At 41.1% G+C, this 20947-nt stretch overlaps 2 protein-coding genes across 3 annotated transcripts in view; one reads left to right on the forward strand and one right to left on the reverse strand.

Moving 5' to 3' along the window:
- LOC144680710 (ERO1-like protein beta) overlaps window positions 1–11016 on the forward strand; it is an 86795-nt gene extending 75779 nt beyond the window's left edge. Inside the window, exons 15-16 of the mRNA XM_078541981.1 lie at window positions 4960–5093; window positions 5988–11016. Of these exons, the coding sequence (XP_078398107.1) occupies window positions 4960–5093; window positions 5988–6048 (195 nt within the window). The 3' untranslated portion in view covers window positions 6049–11016. The remainder of the gene's footprint in view (window positions 1–4959; window positions 5094–5987) is intronic.
- Window positions 11017–13259: 2243 nt separating this feature from the next.
- gpr137ba (G protein-coupled receptor 137Ba) overlaps window positions 13260–20947 on the reverse strand; it is a 55958-nt gene continuing 48270 nt past the window's right edge. For both annotated transcript variants that reach the window (XM_078541983.1, XM_078541984.1), the window contains exons 6-7: window positions 18971–19095; window positions 13260–13736 (exon numbers count right to left, since the gene is read on the reverse strand). In XM_078541983.1, the coding sequence (XP_078398109.1) occupies window positions 13589–13736; window positions 18971–19095 (273 nt within the window). In that variant the 3' untranslated portion in view covers window positions 13260–13588. The remainder of the gene's footprint in view (window positions 13737–18970; window positions 19096–20947) is intronic.

Below are 20947 nucleotides of genomic sequence, written 5' to 3' on the forward strand. Positions count from 1 at the left end.
ATACTCCCAGATCTCTTAGCTCCTCCTACCCCATTTAAATTCTTATTTTCCAAGTAATGTATGACATCCTAATTTTTCCTACCAATATGTAATGCCTCATTTTTTAGCAAGGTTGAAATTTATTTGCCCATTATATGTCCATGGTGCAGGTTTATTAACGCTGTCTTGTAATTTGTTGCAGCCCTCCATAGTATTGACACCAACCCTCTGTGCACTCCCACCCAAAAAATTGGTGTCGTCCATTAATTTAGGAATTTGCTTTGATTCCAAAGTCTGAATCATTAATACAAATTTAGTACTGGCAGGTGGTAAATTGAATATTTTAATTATTTCAGGATTAGGGTGTTCTTGGCTGACTTGAATGTCTAATTTTAGCATTGTTAAAAAGATTGCTTTCAATCCCAGGTTTTAAACTATCATTCTGCTTGAAGAGTGCGATTACAATTATTTAAACATTTTTGGAATGGCAGCATTCCCTCTCAGGTGTCAACCGTGGCTCAGTGCTAGCACTCTCACCTCTGAGTCAGGAAGTTGTGAGTTCAAGCCAACTCCAAAGAGTTAAGCACGTAATCAAGATGCTGACACTTCAGTACTTGGAGTGCTACAGTATTGTTGGTACTGTCTTTCAGATGTTAAACTGAGGTCCAGCCTGCCCTCCCAGATAGATGTAAAGGATTCCAAGGCACTATTCAGATCCTGGCCGAAATTTATCCCATGACCAACATCTTTGGTAGCCTTCCATCTTGAGAAGATGGTTTGCGTCTTGGTTGTCAAGTCTGTGTTAAACCTTGCCTGATATGACTCAGGAGCCACTCTCTGGCATGGCAGTCTCTGCTGCATTTGCTGCAGATGAAGAGTGGGCTAAGAAGGTGCAAAATTTGCTGGCTTCTGTTTTCTCTAGGACCTCTTCTCATCCTGCTGAGTTTTGTGTCTCCTTGCTTCTTCCAATGCCCCTCCAAACAGTCAGACTCCAGACATTACGACCGTCAGTGACTGTCTCCCAGTTGTCTGTCAGCGTCCACTACCTTCATAGCTCGCTTGCAAGGGGCCATGTAGTGGAGGTATGGACATTCAGCAGGTCACAGTGCCCAGCTCACCATATAGAGCGTAGGCATCATTGGCTTTGTAATGAGTGTTTACAGATGGAACAGCATGCTCCAGGACCTCTTGAGTTGGTGACCTTGCCCTGTCAGGACATGTCAAGGAAAAGTCTGAGGTAGTCTTTTCTCCTGCCTAGCATATGTATCCAGGTCTTACGACTGTAGAGGAGTGTGCTGAGGACGTAGATTAGGTAGACTCAAGGTTTGATGTTTTCAGTCAGGTGGTTGTTGTTCCACACTCTTACTCAGCTTGGACATAATAGTTGCAGCTTTTGCAATGTGTATGTTGATTCCAGAATCAAGTGACAGATTGTGGAGCCTAGATAGGTGAAGTTATCAATAGCCTCCAGCTATATCAAAGCTGATTGGTCATATGGCAACATACTGGACCATGCCTTGAGACTAATGGTCCAACCAAACCTTTTCTAGACGTGAGTGTGTCTGTCCATTTGCTGCTGCAGGTGTTCTTCAGCATGGAATGCTAGCGTGTCATCATTGGCGTAGAGCAATTCTCTGATAAGGGCTTAGCACACTTTTTTATCTTGGACCTCAGGTAGGCAAGGCTGAATAGCTTTCAGTCAGTTCTGGTATGTAAGTAGATACCCTCTGTAGATGACCTGAAGGCATATAATAGCAGCAAAGAGAAGAACATAAGTGTTGGTGTCAGAACAAAAGTCTGTTTGACCCCACTGCGGATCTTGAAGGTTTCTGAAGTTACCTATCATACCATCCTGTTGTCCTGGAAAGAGGAGGTTACACTGAGCAGCTTCGGTGGGCAGCCGATTATCTTCAGCTTAAATAGACCACCCCTGCTCATGTGGTTGAATATTCTGCTGAGATCGATGAAGACAATATATAGTGGCCTCCTATGTTAATGGCATTTCTCTTGCAGCTGCTGGACTAAGATCATCATGTCAGTTGTGGATCTTCCAGTTCTGAAACTACACTGGGATTCGTGGTAGATGTGTTCAGCCAGGATCTAACATGGGCAACTACTTTACCCACAATGCTTAGCAAGGCAATGCCTCAATAGTTGTTTCCAGCCCTGCAGTCCGCCCTTGTACAGGGTTGCAATCTTTGCATCACACACATCCTGAGTCCCCCAGCTGAAACCATCATAGTTACCTGGAGCTTTGCATGTGTCATGCAAGTCAGTAGCTTTGCTAAGCTCCCCCACTGTGACAGGCAGGCTTTCTATGTCTCAAATTCCCTGGCAGTGTTCTCCCCAGAGTACAATGCAAGGTAGTGTTCCACCCATCTCTCCAGTTGTTTATTGCAATCAATGATAACCTCCACTACCTTTGTTTTCTGGTGAAGCTGTTTTCTTTACTAATGGCCTTGTTGTCTTTTTGATCCCATTATACATGCCCCTTGTATCTCCTGTGTCAGAGGACATCTGGATATTCTGGCAAACTTGGTGCAGCACCTAGCAATCTGTTGCACTTGACTTCAAGCAGCTGTTAACAGTAACAGATTACCTGGTTGTCTGTCTCATTGCTGTATGTTGGACCTAACAGTGTGCATATTGGATTTCCTACATTACAACAGTGGCTATAAATCAGTTGACCATGAAGTGCTTTAGAATATGACAACAATATATACAATTTATAAATAAAAGTTTGTTCTTTTAAGTATAGGTAATGATAACAGTATGAACAAGGGAAGAGGACATTTAGTAGAGCACAACTCTGCCACTCTGTATTAACTCAGTGTTATCATAATTACATCGTCTTTGAAGCTTTTCCCTGCCTTGTTTATGCTCTAACTGAAAAGCGGAAAAAATAAATCTTTTTATTAAGAGCTTCCATCTATTGTGGAAGCTTCAGGACAATCCACATCTGACCATGTGCTCTGAAAACTCTGCTCACATTTTGACAGCTATGACAAATTCCACCACAGCAGCTGAGTCAATTTACAACATTCTGAAACAACCCACAACGTTCTTTTTTTAAAAAAAGTCAGTCGCCCTATCTCTCAATGTTAACGGATCCTTTTAAAAAGTTCCAGGATCCAGATCTGCATCTTTGCCAAAGACTCTTCTTCCTTGGGTCATCCCTATCTGTGTACCAGGTTTTGTTGAAAGCGGAGTAACAGACAGGGGAAAAAACATTACCTTCGCCCACCTTCACTGACAGAGGTAATGACCAGTATTAGTGTTGTAATTAGATGCAAAAGTACTGAACAAGTGAGTAGAATTAAACATTTTAATCATATTTTCTACATTTTCAAAATAAAACACACAAACTAATAGAAAATAAAGGAATATATGCCAAGGGTGTCACATTTGAGCACATCCTGATGAATCATAATTCAGTTCAAACTTGGTGTGACCATTAGGGAACGCTGGTCTGATCCAAAAATGCTGGCAGAATTGTAATCATCTTCATTCAAGAGGTTGTGAACTTTTGGCAGAGTAAGGTGAAAGTTTAAGAACGCCTGTAACTTGATTAATAAATGAATGCAAAGTTTGTCAATTAAGTAGTCAGTTTCTAGTTGGAGTTGAAACACCTGTTTCCAGTTCCTTATGTGGTTGGGAAGTATTATTGAAAGAGTCATGTTTCACAAAGTAAAAATTGTAGTGTCTCAAACACTTATTTTAAGCTATTAGCTTTTTGTGGGAACTAACATAGTAAATGAGCCTGTCACTCAACATCTAAATTAATTTTATGAATTTATAGTCCATTGTGGAATTTTGTGCAAAGATCAGTGGCCTTGCAATTTGTAGGGATGAGACCCCAATGTTGTGGAGTCTGGGACAACAGGGCTGGACCACAAGCGGTAAACGCATGTAGATTTTCTCTCCAATCTCCTGAACCTTGCAACATTTTCAGTACCCAAGTCTTTCTTGTTTCCTGGCCGATTAGTTGATCTAGCCGTTGCTTACAAGGGAAAGAATTCCCCTTCTCACAGAAGGATAAGGGAGGCTATACTGGCTTTATTTTGTTCCATCATTCACAGAGATCCTAACACCCTATTATAGCAACCAGTGTTTCAGGGTTTTTGCTTCCACTACTCCATCTGAGAGGAGTCTTGTGGCGCAGTGGGTAGCGTCCCTACTTCTGCACCAGAAGTTTGGACCCCACCCCATGACTGGCTGGCCAAGAAAGGTGTCTGTAATGCTGACAAACAGGTTGCATATCAATCTGCAAGTCCTTTTAACACATACCAGTGGCAGACGTTAAGAGTGGGAGATTCCTGGTCAGCCATGTGATGGAAAGAATGTTGGAACCTCTACCATCACTATGCATAGCTCCAGACAACATGCATGCAAAAAGTGAATATTGTCACAGAAGCTCTGACTTCCTGAGTGAATTGTAACACACCACCACCACCACCCTATCTAGGAGTCAGTTTCAGACTTTGATCACTCTCTGCGATGAAGAATTTCCCAATATCTTCCCCAGTGTTCCACTGCCACTGTTTAATTTAGTAAAAAGAACAAAAACGCTGGAAAAACTCATCAGGCCAGGCAGCATCTGTGGAGAAAAACGGGGTTTTAGGTTGATCATCAGTTCTCCACACTATAATACTCTGTCTCTAAAAGAGCTAGATGCATTATTGGAAGTTTATTGAACCAATAACAAAATACTGCTTAAACTTGTAACTACTTGTACTCCAAAATAGAATAAAAACAAAATATAATAGAAATGCTCAGCAGGTCAGACAGCATTTGTGGAGGATGAAACAGTTAACATTTCAGGTTGATGGCTTTTGTCAAAACTGAACTTTAAGATGAAGCCAATGAAAAACCCAAAATCACACTGATGAAATTATGCAAAATATTCCAGTGCACAACGTTTTTAGGAAAGGCAGCAGAATACTTAGATGTAATACTTTTATTTTCTGGCCTCCTCCCCAGACTCAGGGTTTGGGTGCTGCTCTGAAGATTTTATTTTCTGAACGAGAAATCAAGAATCTTCCCGAGCGGAGTCCTTCATCAGGCTTTCAGCTCACTAGACAGGAGGTTGTCGCTCTTCTGAATGCATTTGGCAGGTAAGAACTGCTTCCAAAATGTGCTGTATTTTAATGTGTCATCAAAGGAAGAGAGTTCATCTAACTTATCAAATTCATTTGTAGTAATTCTTTTTGCTGGCCCAATGAGTTGCCATCTAAATTGTGTAGAGCACTGATTACTCTGGGTTAGCTGATCTTATGAGGCAGTTGCAGAGGTGTTTAAAAACTACCTCTGTAACCCCCAGGATTGAATTGGACACCAGTGGTTTTCAGTGATGACTGCTGAAAGTGTAAGGGTGTGACATCCAGTGAAGGCATGATCTGCCTTGGCTGTAATACCACTACAGTTGATTAGCTTGTGGTACTCAATGTCAAGCACACACATGAATAATCACTACTGAGAGGTACTGGAGACCTACTGAAGTCCAGGTCTCTCAACGATGAGTCTGTTTTTTCAGGAAGGGTGGGAAGCAAAGTTTATATCTGGCAGCTCAATATAAAGTAAGGATATAAATTTTTAGCAAGACAAATTGGTCATTATAATATGAGATTTCCTGATACTTAAATGGTAATGTGGGGGAGGTGATACAGGGATAGTGCAAGAAAAATTTAAATTATTTCTTCCAGGGCTCCATTTTGCCAAAGAAATATGCACCCTTATACACTCATACTTGTCAAATAATTTAAATTGTGTGCTCGTTAACTTCTGAGAGAACAGTAAAATACTCTTTAAGACAGCAGCACACCTGCTGTTGAAGATATCATAAGGTGCACAGGTTCCTTCCTGAAGTGGGGAGGTTCTACCTAATGAAATGTTCCATTTGTCTTCCCTTTCCTCATTCCCAGCCTGTAACCTTTGGATTTATGTACTATAGCTATAAAAATAGCTGACTCCTATGGCCTTGAGGCTGATGTGTAACTTTGCTCTTTCAGACTTTCAACAAGTATACAAGAGTTACAGAATTTCAAAATGCTGTTAAAGGACAAGAGGTAACAAATGCTGCGGAAACAACAACGGATGGGTGCTGGGTAGAGACTTTGTAATATTGTCCCAGCCCCTGGCACTCAACAAAACTTCAGGCTCTTCAGGGATCCAGTAGCTGTTGCACATTTTACAGTATTGAATTGGCTTGAACTACATTGAGTGAAAGGTAAAGAGATGAATGTGGTTTGGTAATAGTGAACAACTTTTTACATTTCATTTAATAGCACTTCCTTGTGAGCCTGATACAATGAAATGCTCTGAATGTTCTTGATTATTCCCAAACCTACAGTGTCCATGGTAAGTCTTTTTTCAAGTTAACTTACCAAATATTTGGATTTCTTTGATTTCAAAAACTACTAAGCCTTGTAAAATTATAAATCTGAGCAGTTCTAGGTTTGTCTGCACTAATCTGTTAAAATGCAAATGTAGTTTTATTTTTAACCCCAATCGTTTGAGAGGATTTTCTGGAACCTAACTTGCCAGTATTATTCTTGGGCAATACTTCAGTATCTTTGATCATTGGCTTAAAGTTCTAATGAACCCATTAAAATGGACAGAATCCCTTCAAAAATAATGCCTGCTACTCTGGGGAACATTACTGTCAGATTGTGTCATTTGTACGTTAAGTGAGGGCACAAGACTTTTGTAATTAAAAATAAAAGCAATTGTTGGAAAAATGTTAATTTCAACTACTGCACAATAAGCTAAATGGGCTTTATAGCAATGTTTAAATGTGTAGTCAAACCCTGTGGAGAAATGGAAGCCGTTTCTAAATGTTGGTAACCTACTTAAGTAATGGAGGGTTTTAAGACCACTTAAAAAAAAAATTGACTGTCGTAAGGATCTTTAGAATTCATCAAATATCAAATGTAAGGAATGTCTCTTTCACAATTTGGTAACCCTGCACTTCTAAATGTTAGCCATGGAAAGAAATTGGAGCCTCCACCATCACTATCCATAGCTTTAGGCTACAACATGCATGTAAAAGCGTACATTACCACAGCAACTTGGACTCCTTGTGGGGTGCTGGTTGGCTTCATTGGCTGGATGGCTGATGTAGATCAGACTGGTGCCAACAGCACAGAGTTCAATTCCTATTCCAGCTGGGGTGGATCAGGGACCTGTCTCTTTGCCCTACTTGTGGTAGAGAATGCAATGCTGTGGGTTGGAGACTCCTTCGGGCAGAGAATTCATAAAGAAACACTTCTAAGTGACAATGGTTTTCCAAACCAAAAAGTAATAATATTTGAGTACATATATGCTTCATATTTGCTTTCCACATGAAATAGATGTCAGTATCATGATATAGTTTGTTTCCAATGACTGCTTTTATTTTAGATTTTAGTATCCTGTGTTAAGCAGGTCACTCTCTGAACTGACCAAATACAGCTGCCTAACCTGCTGACATATTTGATGGGCAGCAACCTTTTGGAAGCAAGGATCAAAGCAATGTGACTGTTTAAAAGCTACTTGTGGGTATAAACTAAATTATTGTTGGAGCACCTGCAGCAAGGATATCATGAGATATAGCACAAATCATAGTGACTATATTTTGTTATTTAAACTGTATTTTCTGCCTTTATGTTGGTGTTTTAACTTGGTTGTTGCTGAAACCTGTTCAGCCCCTGTATGTTGGTGTGAAACTTCTGCTTGGTTCACATACGTGTGTGGTTCAAAATATTAAAGCCTATGATAAAAGTTCAGGAAGGATTATGCAATTATTAAGTCACCATTTGTATATCTGTGCCTTTGCTAAAGGATTTGCAGATTGTGGTCATTAGCCCTTGCTGTCTGCAGACTGACAGTTTCTATGTCAATTAGTTGAACTCAGCATTCTTAAACCCAGTTAGGTTCTTTTTTGGAGAGGGTGTTAAGCAGAGGTTGGTTAATGCGCTACAGGAAGAGAGAGAATTTGATGTAGGCTACTCTAGGCTACTTATGTACCCATTAGCCTAGAATTCTATAGAGTATGCAACACAAACAGACCATTCATCCCATCTGGTACATGCTGGTTGTTTTGCTGCACATGGGCCTCCTTTCTTCATCTAACCCTATTACTGCTTATAGCAGGTGCATTAGTGTAAATACCATCTACCTGTTATGCTAAACCTAGTTTCTCTCACTGGGAGGGGGCCTATAAATATGATGGTCACTAATAAATTCAGTAAGGAATTTGGAAGAAATGTTTTGACCCAGAGGATGGTGAGAATGTGAAATCTTCTACACAAGCAATTGAGGTGAAAGCAGAAATGCATTTAAGGGGATGCTGTGTTAAGCAGGTCACTCTCTGAAGTGCATGAGGAAGAAAGGAACAGAAGGTTATAATGATAATGTCAGATGAAGTAGGGGGAGTTGATGTAGAAGTTTAGACACGATCTTGGACTGTAACTTCCGAGCTCCAGGGTGTTGTATTGCGGGGGGTACCCCCCCCCACCCCCACCATCCCCCAGAGGTTCACAGGTAAGGTTTGCACAGCAATTGCCGAGATTGCCCTGCACTGCGAACCACCCAAAGACATAATTTAAATCACAAACTTTGGATGGTTCCAACTGTCTTAGATCAATAGTTACCCAGAAAAAGTTAGAAGAATTAAAACCTCTTCTAACTTCTGGGTAACTATTGCACAATCAAAATCCTGGAACCCCCTCCCCAACGGCACTGTGGTGCACCTATACCACATAGACTGCAGCGGTTCAAGAAGGCAGCTCACCACCGCCTTTTTCAAGGGAAATTAGGGATGGGCAGTAAATGCTGGCCTAGCCAGAGATGCTCATATCCCATGAATGAATTAAAAAAAACAAACAAACATTGAGCCCTCATGGGACTCCATACCACCCCCTCCTCCCAGCCCCAAGGGATTACACCCCTGTGAAGGGGAACTTTCAGAACCAAGGGATTCCCATCACCCCTGTGGGGACCCCCCTCCTCCACCATTCCCTTCCACCCCAAAGCCTGACCACTCCCAACCACACCCCCCCGCCTCCCGCAAAGACCAGGCCGGATGCCTCCCCCAAGTCCCAACCCAATCCCACCAAGACCTAAGCTAGCGCTGTAAAAGAGGGCCGTAGCTTCCTTGCCTTCGACTCTACATCCTTTCAACACTAGGCCCCAGGGACACGTTGCACTGCTCAGACCTTGCCCAACTTGAGTCGGAAGGTCAGGCAAGAAAAGATCACCTGGACTTTAAGGTAAGAACTTCCGAGCATTGTAGCAATCTGACTCATTTGCTACTCCATCGGAAGTTACAGTCCCTTATTTAATGGTGGATTAGGCTCAAGGAGCTCACTTGTGTTCTTATGATCATAACCTTTTATTTCTTTCTCCCTCAGGCACTCATCTACCTATCCTTTAAATGTATTTATGCTATTTACCTCAACTAGTCCATTTGATGGTGAGCTCCCTTTTCTTACCACTTTCTGGATAAAGAGGTTGCTCAAATTCCTTATTGGATTTATTAGCAACTATCTTGTATTTATGGTCACTAGTTTTGACCTCCCTCACAAGTGGAAACATTTTCTCTGTCTGGGGAGTGGCATAGGCATGTTGACTGGCAAAGGATTGTCATTGTGGTGAGAAAAGGGCTGTTTTTAAAAAAATAATTTGTACAGCAAAAAAGAAAGACCAAAGAAAAAATCTCCAGTTTTAAATTAAACTCCAATATTTGTCCTGCAGTAATGATCTTAATTACTTTTTTTTTACCATGAACTTTGTTCTAATATCTCATTTATTTTAACTCTTGCCCTATTTAAAACAAGCTGTTTAAACCAGCAATTTTTTTTTTTGCCTTTTGGCACGGATTGGTGTTTTGGAATTGGAGAATTCACATAGGTTCAAGCTATATTTGTATATGTCAATTTTCTCTACAATCATTTATCATAGATCATTTACCTTCAAAGGGGAGCTCCTAAGTAATGACTGGCTATGGTTTTAAATATGAAAAATATCTCCCGTATACAGAGAAACAAGCTGATGAAGCCATGTGGGCATAACAGAGGGCACCTAAGAATTAATTAATAGGTGGCATTGTACTGACAAGCAACTAAACAACTAGCTGTAAATACACTATATATTTCAACATGTTAAATAAGCAGATGCAATAAATGTCTTTTTAATTTACTAATAAGTCATGATTTCAGGGAAGAAACCAGATACTGAGCCACCTTTTTTTTTGTGTAGTATTTTCACATCATTCAGATTCAGTAGAAACTAGCAATGAAGGGCCACTATGGTTCCTCCAGTGTGCAGTTTTATCTACTTGCAGTTCCTTGGTGAAGAAGAGCAGGTATCTAAGTAACAAAATAGCACATACTTGCTCTAAATTACAGCTATTTTTAAAAAAAAGTTAATCAGTAATTTATTTTGAACACATTTGCAAATGCTAACTGGTATAACCTGAGTTCTGTGAACCAAGCATTTGTTTCCTTTGTGTAACTATTGCTTCACAACTCTTAAAGAAAATCCAAAAAATCTGTCACCTTTAGTTACAGATTCTGCACCAAGTTGCTATAACACTTTCCTGACTTTCATTTGCATGATCACTAATATTTTGGTGCATCTGTACCCTGCCTTAAGCAACAGAAGTGCTTGCTTGGTCAATGTGACAAAACTGATTGTAAAAATGCAATTGTTTTTTAAATCTTTGATCACAAGTCGCCTGTGTTCCAAACCTTGCCAAGTTGATTTTTTCTGGTTTTGATGTACTGTACATCTGTTCAGCATATAGAGAGCAAAATTTTTGAAAATATTGAATTGCACCTCTTGTGTTTACTGCACTTGTCAGATGTATTTATTTAAAAATAAGTTTCCTAGCTATCCATTTTGAAAACTGACACCTTGTTTTAAGAACGGCCTGTTGAAGGATCCATATCACGAACAATGTTGTGACATTTCATTATGCATTTAAAGATAAATATTACCCTTGTGCATTCATGTAGCTGTGGATATTGTTCCTTTGCGGTAATAAACTGGGAAATTGGTTGTGTGTGTGCATGTGTATATTAATTAAGTCTGAAACTGCCTTGTACTTCAGGCCCCCAATCAGCTCTTTTAATTGTATAACTTAAAAAGGAGTTACCTGGCTGACAACCTGGCTAACAATCTATGCAAAACATATTGCTCTTCCAATGCTATCATTAGCACCAATCAAAGGGCTAATTTCCTATGACAGTTTCAGGGTAAAGACAAAATGCCAGTTCACAAAATACATTAACTAGCCTAAGAAGGACTTCTCATTGGATCAAGCATCCATAAGCCTTAGATAAGGAAGAATAAAGTTGTCAGCCTTGTGACTGAAGGCAATGAGTCCTATGTGTTTTCACTAAAGCATACTCTCCTCGAAGGGTCCAATACTTTGTAAACTATATCTGTTGCTTCAAATTCATCTTGTGCATTTATACTACCCAATAGGCTTTAATTGGTGAGACCAACTGAAATGCATATAAAAGGGAGCTAGACTAGTTCTCGACTTGGGTAGAGTTTGCATCCTATAGCAGGAATCTTTATAGATATAACTTGCACAGTGTGATTTCTTGGGCAGGTTTAGATCACCTGAGGCAATCGGAAAGGAATTTTGTGGAATATATTTTCCCTTTCTGACCCTGGACAGGCAAATGTTTCATCATTTGGGGCAGGTTTGATGGGCTAGATGATCTTATCATACCTGCCAATTTTGTATGTTCAGAAATTATCTCTCTAGAGTAGTGTAAAGAATTAAAGATCTTCCACCAATATGTCAACTGTTCAGATAAGCTAACAGGTTTATTGTTGAGAAGATCAGGTCAGTGTTTCTGAAGGATCTCGATTAAATTCCTGGAAGATTTTGATGGCTGGGAAGAAGCTGAGAGAGGTGTATTTAAAAATATAAAGTAGTTTTAATTTAAGAAAAGAACTCTTTGCTGGATCCAAGAAGATGGGGTTTTTTGGTAAATATACTCGCAAAATGGAGTATCACTGGCGAAGAGATTTGGCCAACGGACCAATCCTCTGAACTGTGACTATGGACCCTGGAACAACCACAGCCCCTTTTGTGAGCCAAACATTAATATTAAACATTCCCCAAATGTAACACACTTGTGTGTTTCAGACTCACCAGCTGCTCCGTACAATAAATACAGCAATTCAGACTTCATGCTATAGTGTAACTGCAACAATCTGACCTCCGAGTCAAAATGTTGTGGGTTCAAGCTCCACTCCAAAGATTTCGGCAGGAAATCCAGACTGGCATTCCAGTACAGTACCAAGGAAGTGCTGTTGCACTTTTGGAACTACAGGTTTTCACATGAGACATTAAATCAAGGCCCCATCCATCCTCAGATGGTGTAAAAGATCTCTTGGCTCTATTGGAAGAAAGCAGGGAAGCTCTCCTCTGTGTCCTAGTCAATGTTTATCTTTCGCCAACACTATATCTTATATTTTTTAAAAATCTGGTTATTACCATATTGATGTTTGGGGTCCTTCGCTATTTGAAAACTGACTGTAAAACACTTTGGGATGTCCTGAGGTTATGAAAGGTGCTATAACAATTGATGTTCTTTCTGAAGGACACCAGTGGGCTTTTGCAATCCAGCAGCTTTCATGGCTATTTTTATCTGCTGGTGTTGGTCAACCAATTACCACATTACCACTTGATTGAAACCTTTAAGATCCTGAGGGGTCTTGACAAGGTGGATGTGGAGAGGATGTTTCCTCTTGTGGGAGAATATAGAACTAGGGGGTCACCGTTTTAAAAATAAGGGGTTGCTCATTTAAGATAGAGATAAGGAGAATTTTTTTTCTGAGGTTGTTGAGTCTTTAGAACACTTCAAAAGACAGTGGAAGCAGAGTCTTTGAATATTTTTAAGACAGGTAGATTTTTGATAAGCAAGGGAGTGAAAGGTTATCGGGGGTAAATGGGAATGTGGAGTTGAGGGTACAATCAGATCAGCCATGATCTTATTGAATGGCGGAGCAGGCTTGAGGGGCCGATTGGCCTACTCTTGCTTCTAATTCGTATGTTCACATGTTGTATTCAATTTCATGACTTTCTATGTGGTATTTTAATCTCTTGATCTCTGGATCACTTCTCCAGTACTTCTAGGGTACCCAAGGGGATTTGTTTTTTTTTGAATAGAATTTGTTTCTGGCTTGGTGCCCAATTATAAACAAAATGTAATAGTAAGCACAGAGACAGCTGAGGATAGTGCTCACTCCTATAGAAAGCGAATAGAATTGGAGACCAGAAAGAAACAGGCTAAAATTTATTGAGATTCATTGCAGGCTGTGAAGTGGTAACTGTACAATATTTACAGAAACTGAAGCAATTTTAATCACGTCCATACATAAGGTTATATTACACAAATAAATGGAAAAACAATTTTTTACAAGAAAAAGCCTATTTACAAAGTTAGTATTATGTCAGTAAAACAGTATTCAGTACAAACCTTTGTGTTTATACACACACATGGTCCAAACCAACCATCGTTCTAGTTATCGATTTTTACTGTACTTGTTTCTGAAATACTTGATAGTTTAAAAAAAATGGGTGATCAGCTTATTGAGATGTGATCCCTGTTCAGATCAAGAGTGATGGGGAATTTTGCGGATGGATCTCTGCATGTATTGACACCTGGGCATCTGAAGCGAAGGAAGCAAATTCCTCATAATTGTAACTTTGGTTCTTGGTTCCATAGTAATCGTTAATTTGGGATATGCTTGACGAGCTACAAAGAAATATTACCATGAATTCAGGGACTGATGATATGTGCATGTCAGATTACTATGAAATGGTAATTTCTAAAACTCATCTGTCGCTCAGCTAGTAAAGAAACTGGGCTATGTAGACTGGGAAAGTCCCAAATTTGATCTCTGGCTTTTGTTGTAGTAGCTGATCTTAGCTACCACAACAGCCATACATGTGATACATTTGGCATCAGTGCCTTATGCACAATGAGTTAAAAACACACTACCATTTTCATTGCAGATAACTCAACAGGGATCCCCATATACCTGCTCAAAACCAGACTGTCAAGCTAGAATATGCATGTGTTGACCTTGGATGAAAAATAAATGAGCCAGTGGCAGTGAAGGAGTGGTGATGAAGTTCCAAGTCATGATATTGTGTGACCTGGAGGGGACCTTGCAGATGGTGATGTTTCCATACATCATCTGCCCTTGTCCAACTAGGTGGTAGAGATCATGGGTTTGGAAACTGCTGTTGGAAGGAGCTGTGGCATGTTGCTGCAGTGCATCTTGTAGATGGTACACACTGTTGCCACTGTGCACCGGTGGTGGAGGGAGCGAATATTTGTGACGAATGGGGTGTTAATCAAGCAGGTTGCTTTACCCTGGATGGTGTCGAGCTTCTTGAGTATTATTGGAGTTGCGCCTGTCCAGGCAAATGAAAAGTATTCCTTCACGCTCCTGAACAGGCTTTGTGGGGTCAGGAGGTGAGTTACCTGCCGCAGAATTCCCAGCCTCTAACCCGCTCTTGTAGTGACAGTATTTATATAAGAACATAAGATTTAGGAGCAGGAGTAGGCAATTCAGCCCCTCGAGCCTGCCCTGCCATTCAATACAATCATGGCTGATCTCATTTCGGCCTCAACTCCAATTTCCCGCCCTCTCCCCATAACCTTTCAACCCATTACTAATTTAAAAATGTCTATCTCCTCAAATTTATTCAGTGTCCCGGCATCTACTGCACTCTGAGGTGGTGAATTCCACAGATTCATGACCCTTTGCGAAAAGTAATTCCTCCTCATCTCTGATTTAAATCTACCACCCCTTAGCCTAAAACTATGGCGCCTCATTCTAGAATGTTCCACACAGGAAAACATCCACTCCACGTCTACTTTGTCTATCCCCTTTAGCATCTTATACCTCAATTAGATTTCCTCTCATCCTTCTAAACTCTAACGAGTATAGGCCCAAACTGCTCAATATCTCCTCAAAAGACAAGCCTTGCATATGGCTGGTCCAGTTCAGTTTCTGGTCAATGGTGATGACTGCCAGATTGATGATGGGGAATTCAACAATGGCAATGCTTTTGAATGTCAAGGGGAGATTCTTGGATTGTCTCTTGTTGGGGATGGTCATTGCGTAGCACTTGAGCAATAAATGTTACTTGCCACTTGCCAGCCTAAGCCTGGATATTGTCCAGGTCTTGCCACGTGTTGATGTGGAATCCTTCCGTATCTGAAGAGTTGGGAATGGTACTGAACAATGTGTAATCATCAGTGAACACCATCACTTCTAACCTTATGTTGAAGGTCAAGCAGCTGAAGATGACTGGGCCGAGCACACTATCTTGAGGGATTCCTGCAGCCAGCAATAACCACAACCATCTTCCCTTGTGCAAGGTATGACTCCTAGTGGAGAGTTTTCAAGCTGATTCCCATTGACTTCAATTTTGCTTGGGCTCCTTAATGCAGTCCTCGGTCAAATGCACTCTTTGACATTGTGGACAGTAATTCTCACCTCGCCTCTTGTTCAGTTATTTTGTCCATGTTTGGACTAAGGCTGCAATGAGGTCTGGAGCCGAATGACCCTGGCAGAACCCAAACTGAGCATTGATGAGCAGGTAATATTGCTGAGTAAGTGCTGCTTGATAGCACTGTCAACAACACCTTCCATCACTTTGCTGATGATTGAGAGTAGACTGGGGTAATTAGCTAGGTTAGATTTGTCTTTTTTTTTTAACTGGACATAACTGGGCAATTTTCCACTTTATCAGGTAGATGCCAGTGGTGTAGCTGTACTGAAACAGCTTGGCTAGGGATACAGCTCATTCTGCAGCACAAAGTATTAAAGCCAGGATGTTCTTGGGGCCCATAAGCTTTGCTGTATCCTGTACCTTCAGCTAATTCTTGGTATCACATTGAATGCATCAGATTGGTTGGGGGCCTTGAGAAGAAGCTGAGATGAGTCATCCATTCGATACTTTTGGCTGAAGATGGGTGCAAATGCTTCGGTCTCACCTTTAGTACTGATATGTTGGGTTTCTCCATTATTGAGAATGAGGGTACTTTTGGAGCTGCCTCCTTCCAAGGTCCCCAACTGAATGTAGCAGGACTGCAGAGCTTTGATCTAATCTGTTCGTCGTTGGATCACTTAGCTCGCTATAGAAAGCTTCACCCCATTGGTATCTTGTTTTTAGGTTTGCTTGGTACTGCTATTATGCTCTCCCGCACACCTCGTTGAATCAGGGTTGGTCCTCCAACTTGATAGTAATGGAAGAATGAGGGCTATGCTGGGCCTTGAGGTTACAGATTGTGGTTGAATACAATTCTGCTGCTACTGCTGGACCATGGCACATCATGGATGGACAGTTTTGAGCTGCTCAGTCTGTTCTGAATCTATCCCATTTAACACCATAATAATGCCAAATAACACAATGAAGCGTATGTTCAGTGTGAAGACAGGGCTTATCTCCGCAAGGCCTGTACCATGGTCAATTCTGCCAATGCTGTCATGGGCATCTGCAACATTTGGATGGCGAGAATGAGGTCAAGTTGATTTTCCCCTCTTGTAGGTTCTTTCATCATCTGCCACAGGCTCAGCCTGGTAGATATGCCCTTCAGTCCTTGAACAATTGTATTAGCAGTGGTGCCACCAAACCACTCGGTGATGGATTTTGAAGTCACCCCACCTAGAATACATTCTGTACCTTTACTGCCCTTAGTCCTTCTCCGAAGTGGTGTTCAATATGAAGGAGCTCTGATTCATCAGCTAAGGGAGGGTGGGAGGTGATAATCAGGAAGTTTCCTTGCCAATGTCAACCTGATGCTATGAGATTTCAATGGGTCTGGAGTTAATGTCGAGGACTCCCAGTGCCACTTTCACCTGACTGTACCACCTCTGGTGAGTCTGTCTTATGGGTGGGACCCAGGGCTGATGATGGAGAAGTCTGGGTATAGGTGTGATTTGGTGAATATGATTATGCAAGGCTGATTCTTGATTTGGCTGTGGAACAGTTCTCCCAATTTTGGTGCAAGTCCACAGATGATGGTGAGGAGGATGGTGCAATGTGGACTGGGTAGTGGCTAGTTCGATGCCAGGTGGTCTGTCTGGTTTTATTACCAAGTGGCTTGTTAGGCCATTTCAGAGGGCAGACAAGAGTCAACTGCATTGCTGTGGGTCTGGAGTCGCATGTTGGCCAGACCAGGTGAGGATGACAGATTTCTTTCCATGAAGGACATCAGTGAGCCAGGTGGGTTTATACGACAATCTGGTGGTTTCACAATCATTACTGAAACTAGCTTTTTATTCCAGATTTAATGAATTGAATTTATGGACCCATAGCTGTTGTGGGATTTGAACTCATGTCTCTGGAGTATTGGTTCGGACCTCTGGATTACTATTCCAGTAACATTACCATTATTTTACTGTTACTAATACATCACCCCCAAAGTAACTTCAAGTAGGCTTTGACTAGAGGGCAGCACAGTTCAATCTGCATTCAGTGGGTATCACTGTATAATCAGTCAGGAATGGGAAGCCTGAGCAATTTTCTCCTAACCCAGAGCACTCAAGGCCAACTGCAGTATCTTCCCCAGCTGATGTGCTCATGCAATAAAATTGAATTTAGGACGTTTTTGATTGAGATTAAGTCTATGATACACGGTCAGAAACAGCTGAGTCACTGAGGCAAGCCATTTGCTGGGCCATTGGGGTAAGACTTACTGAGTTATGGGGAAGACATAAACTGAAAATTTCATACAAAGTAAATTGTTGCTTAAAATGCTGAACTAAATGTTAGGTTGTTATGATCTTGCTCAATATAAAACAATAATATTCTTCAAACTAAAGTGAATTTAGTGAGAAAGTCACTAGATGATGTGAGCCCCCCTTAAGGCTCCTTTAATGGTTTGTGATTTTATCCAGTGAAGAACTGTCCCAGCCAAGTTAGGAAGATGCCAGGTTTGCTCCTCCATGCTCAGCTGTTTTAAGCAGTGCTACGTTTGTTCTCATTCAGAGGGGACTGGCTGCCTAGGATTCCTATAAGCTGATCTCCATACAGTGAGCCCCTACTTGAGCCAGGGAGTGCCAGACACCTGTGAAACATGCACTCACCCAATAAGGAATCAATGTCTTTGGGAGAGATTGGATAGGAAAAAAATTGGTGAGCAACATAGAAGAAAAATTCAAGGAATGTTGAGGTTTTCATCTATTAGGTCTCAACTGGAGTAGGTATCCAATTCGGAGCAACAGGCTTCAGGAAGGGGATTTACTAGAATGGTATTAAGGATGAGGGAGTTCAGTTAAGTGGAAATACTAGTGAAGCTGGAGGAGTTCTCCTTAGAGCAGAGAACGTTAAGAGGAGATTTAAGAGTTGTTCAAAGCTATTAAAGATTTTGATAGTGTAAATAAGAAAACAGGTTCTGATTGCAGAGTGTTGCTGACTAGAAGACACAGATTTAAGATAATTGGTGAAAGAGCCAGAGGAGTTTTTTTAATGTTGAGCGTTGTGATCTGAAATGCATTGCCTGAAAGGAGGTGGAAGCAGATTCAATCATAACTTCCAAGCGGCAATCGTAGAATGGCACAAAAGAGGCCATTGTGTTCATGCCAGCTCTCGGCATGAACAACTCAAGACCACTCCCTGCTTTTTCACTATTGATAAGACAACCTGGCATGTTTTTGAAAAAGAGACACCTACAGGGATATGGTTAAAATGCTGTGGAGTCAGACTAATTGAATAGTGCTGAAAAAGATGTCAACGTTTTTCGTCTTGCACTCCTCATCAGGACATTTGCAAGAATACCAAATGTAATGAGTACAAGACGAAAAGCTTTGATATGTCTCTTTTTTTCTGCGATACTCAGGCCCAATGACCAATTGATTGTGCTTACACCAGGTCTCTGAAAGAACAAAGGGCCAAATCACCTCCTGCACTGCACAATTCTATGATTCTCTTGAGTTGCAGGGGAGCCAGAAATTAGTTTCTGCTAATTACCTGCTGAGCGCACTGTGACAGGCGGCATTCCAGGCTAAGTCATCATCACTGTCGTATCGTCGAGGATTATCGAAGAAAAAGGCCCTGGAAGTGAATCCATGACTGCACGATATTCCGTTTCCTGTCTGCAATAGCAAAATAGCATGTTTAAACTAACTCATCTGTACCATAAAACACCAAGTGCCCTAGTTCAATTTATTATTTTCCACATTTCAAAACATGGTTCTAATGTCTTATTGAATAAAGCTTTACGTCTTGCACTCATCAGGACAATTCGCAAGAATACCAAATGTAAAAGGAACAATTTATACTGTATGAGAAGAGAGTGCTGATTGGTTGGCAAGTGGACTCTGATTGGCAGAGGTGTTGCTATGGAGAATGCACCAGTTGATGGTGACTGACAGTTAACTGCCCAGCATTGTTTGAGATTTCAACCAGGCAGCTTGCTTCTGATTGGTCAAGACATTGCCCTGAGGAGCGAACCAGCAAACGGCTGTCACTTTTATTTTGTTTAGCTGAAACAGGTGCAATGTGTACATATGTTCTTTCTGTCTGCAAAGAACAGGGCCCTATGTAGTAATATATGTAGCTTCCAGTACAGGCAAATGTCACACTGCGAATCCAACCGATAATCTTAAATTAGTTGTCAGCATAATTTTTAGCACACTGAGGATTATTTAGCAAATGTTGTCCAATCGGAGAATCACATCTAACATTGGACACTATTTTGCAAGCATGGGCTGGCTGGGTACAGTCTGTACCTTGCCCATTGCAAATACCAGAAGGTATGTGCTGTTTGAGTTGATCCACCAGTCTTTGGGACATATGGCCTATATACCTAGCATCACACTGACACTAAAATTTGTATAACACATTACTCATTTGTGCAATAGGCAGAATGTCTTTTTGGCAGCATCCTGTTAATGGTGATTACCACTCTTGTTGCCACTGCAAAGTAGCAGCATGAAATAGCTAACTTCACCTGTTGCTCAAATTTTTTGAGATACCTTGCCCTTCCAGGGTAATCTGAGGTAGAGTGGGCACTTTTTTAGGGCAGAAAATGTTGGTCTTGGGCCCATTGATGAGTTTGCAATAGTGTGAAATGAACTGATCAGGGTAGCCATAATCGCACAGGATGGCTTTGATGTGCCCTACTTCAGCATCAAGCTTGCATGGTGAGCAAATGGCTTGGGCCCTAATAATGAGGTTGCTAATAAAGCCACTCATATAGCATGTGGAACTGTAAGAATCCCAACGTGTATATCGACCAGTGAAGGCAGACAGTGGGAGAGAACCACCCGGCAGATTTTTAAACTAGTATGTCAGGGAAAGGGAGTTCATTTGACTGCTCCATTTCAGAGGTGAATTTGAGCGTAGGATGGAGCCATTAAAACATGTAGGAAATTATTACATGCAACTGCAGATTTAAATATAGCAAACGTATCGCCCAGATATCGGAAATATGCAAGAGGTAGGAGGTTAGGTGTCATTCCACCAAAGACATGTTTCTCATGGAATCCAATAAAGATGTTTGCAAAAGCTGGGCTGAGAGGAGATCCCATGGCAACACCATCTATGTGGGCATACTTAAATGTGGGCATCGTTAAAACTGAAGTCAGCTGTGCAAGTTGCCGAGTTCATAAGTTCGATGAAAACTGATTCACGCAATGGTGGCGGGTCTAAATCGTCATGATCTAGTGCTGCAGTGTAAATATCTATGGCTTCCTTAAGTGGAACATTGGTGAATAGGCTAGCAATATCAAATGAGCACAGAGACACAGCATTGCTGTTGATATGCAAGTCCTGTATGGCCTTCGCAAATGTGAAGGAGTCCTTCACCATGAATATGGAAAACTTGCTCAAAACTGGTGGTAACAATTCACTCAACCATTTGATGTTCTTGCAAATTGTTTTGATGAGTACAAGACAAAAAGCTTCAACAAAAAATCTCTTTGTTTCAACAATGCCCAAGTTCTG

The sequence above is a fragment of the Cetorhinus maximus genome, chromosome 5 (genome assembly GCF_964194155.1).
Source record: "Cetorhinus maximus chromosome 5, sCetMax3.hap1.1, whole genome shotgun sequence".
Taxonomy (NCBI): domain Eukaryota; kingdom Metazoa; phylum Chordata; class Chondrichthyes; order Lamniformes; family Cetorhinidae; genus Cetorhinus; species Cetorhinus maximus.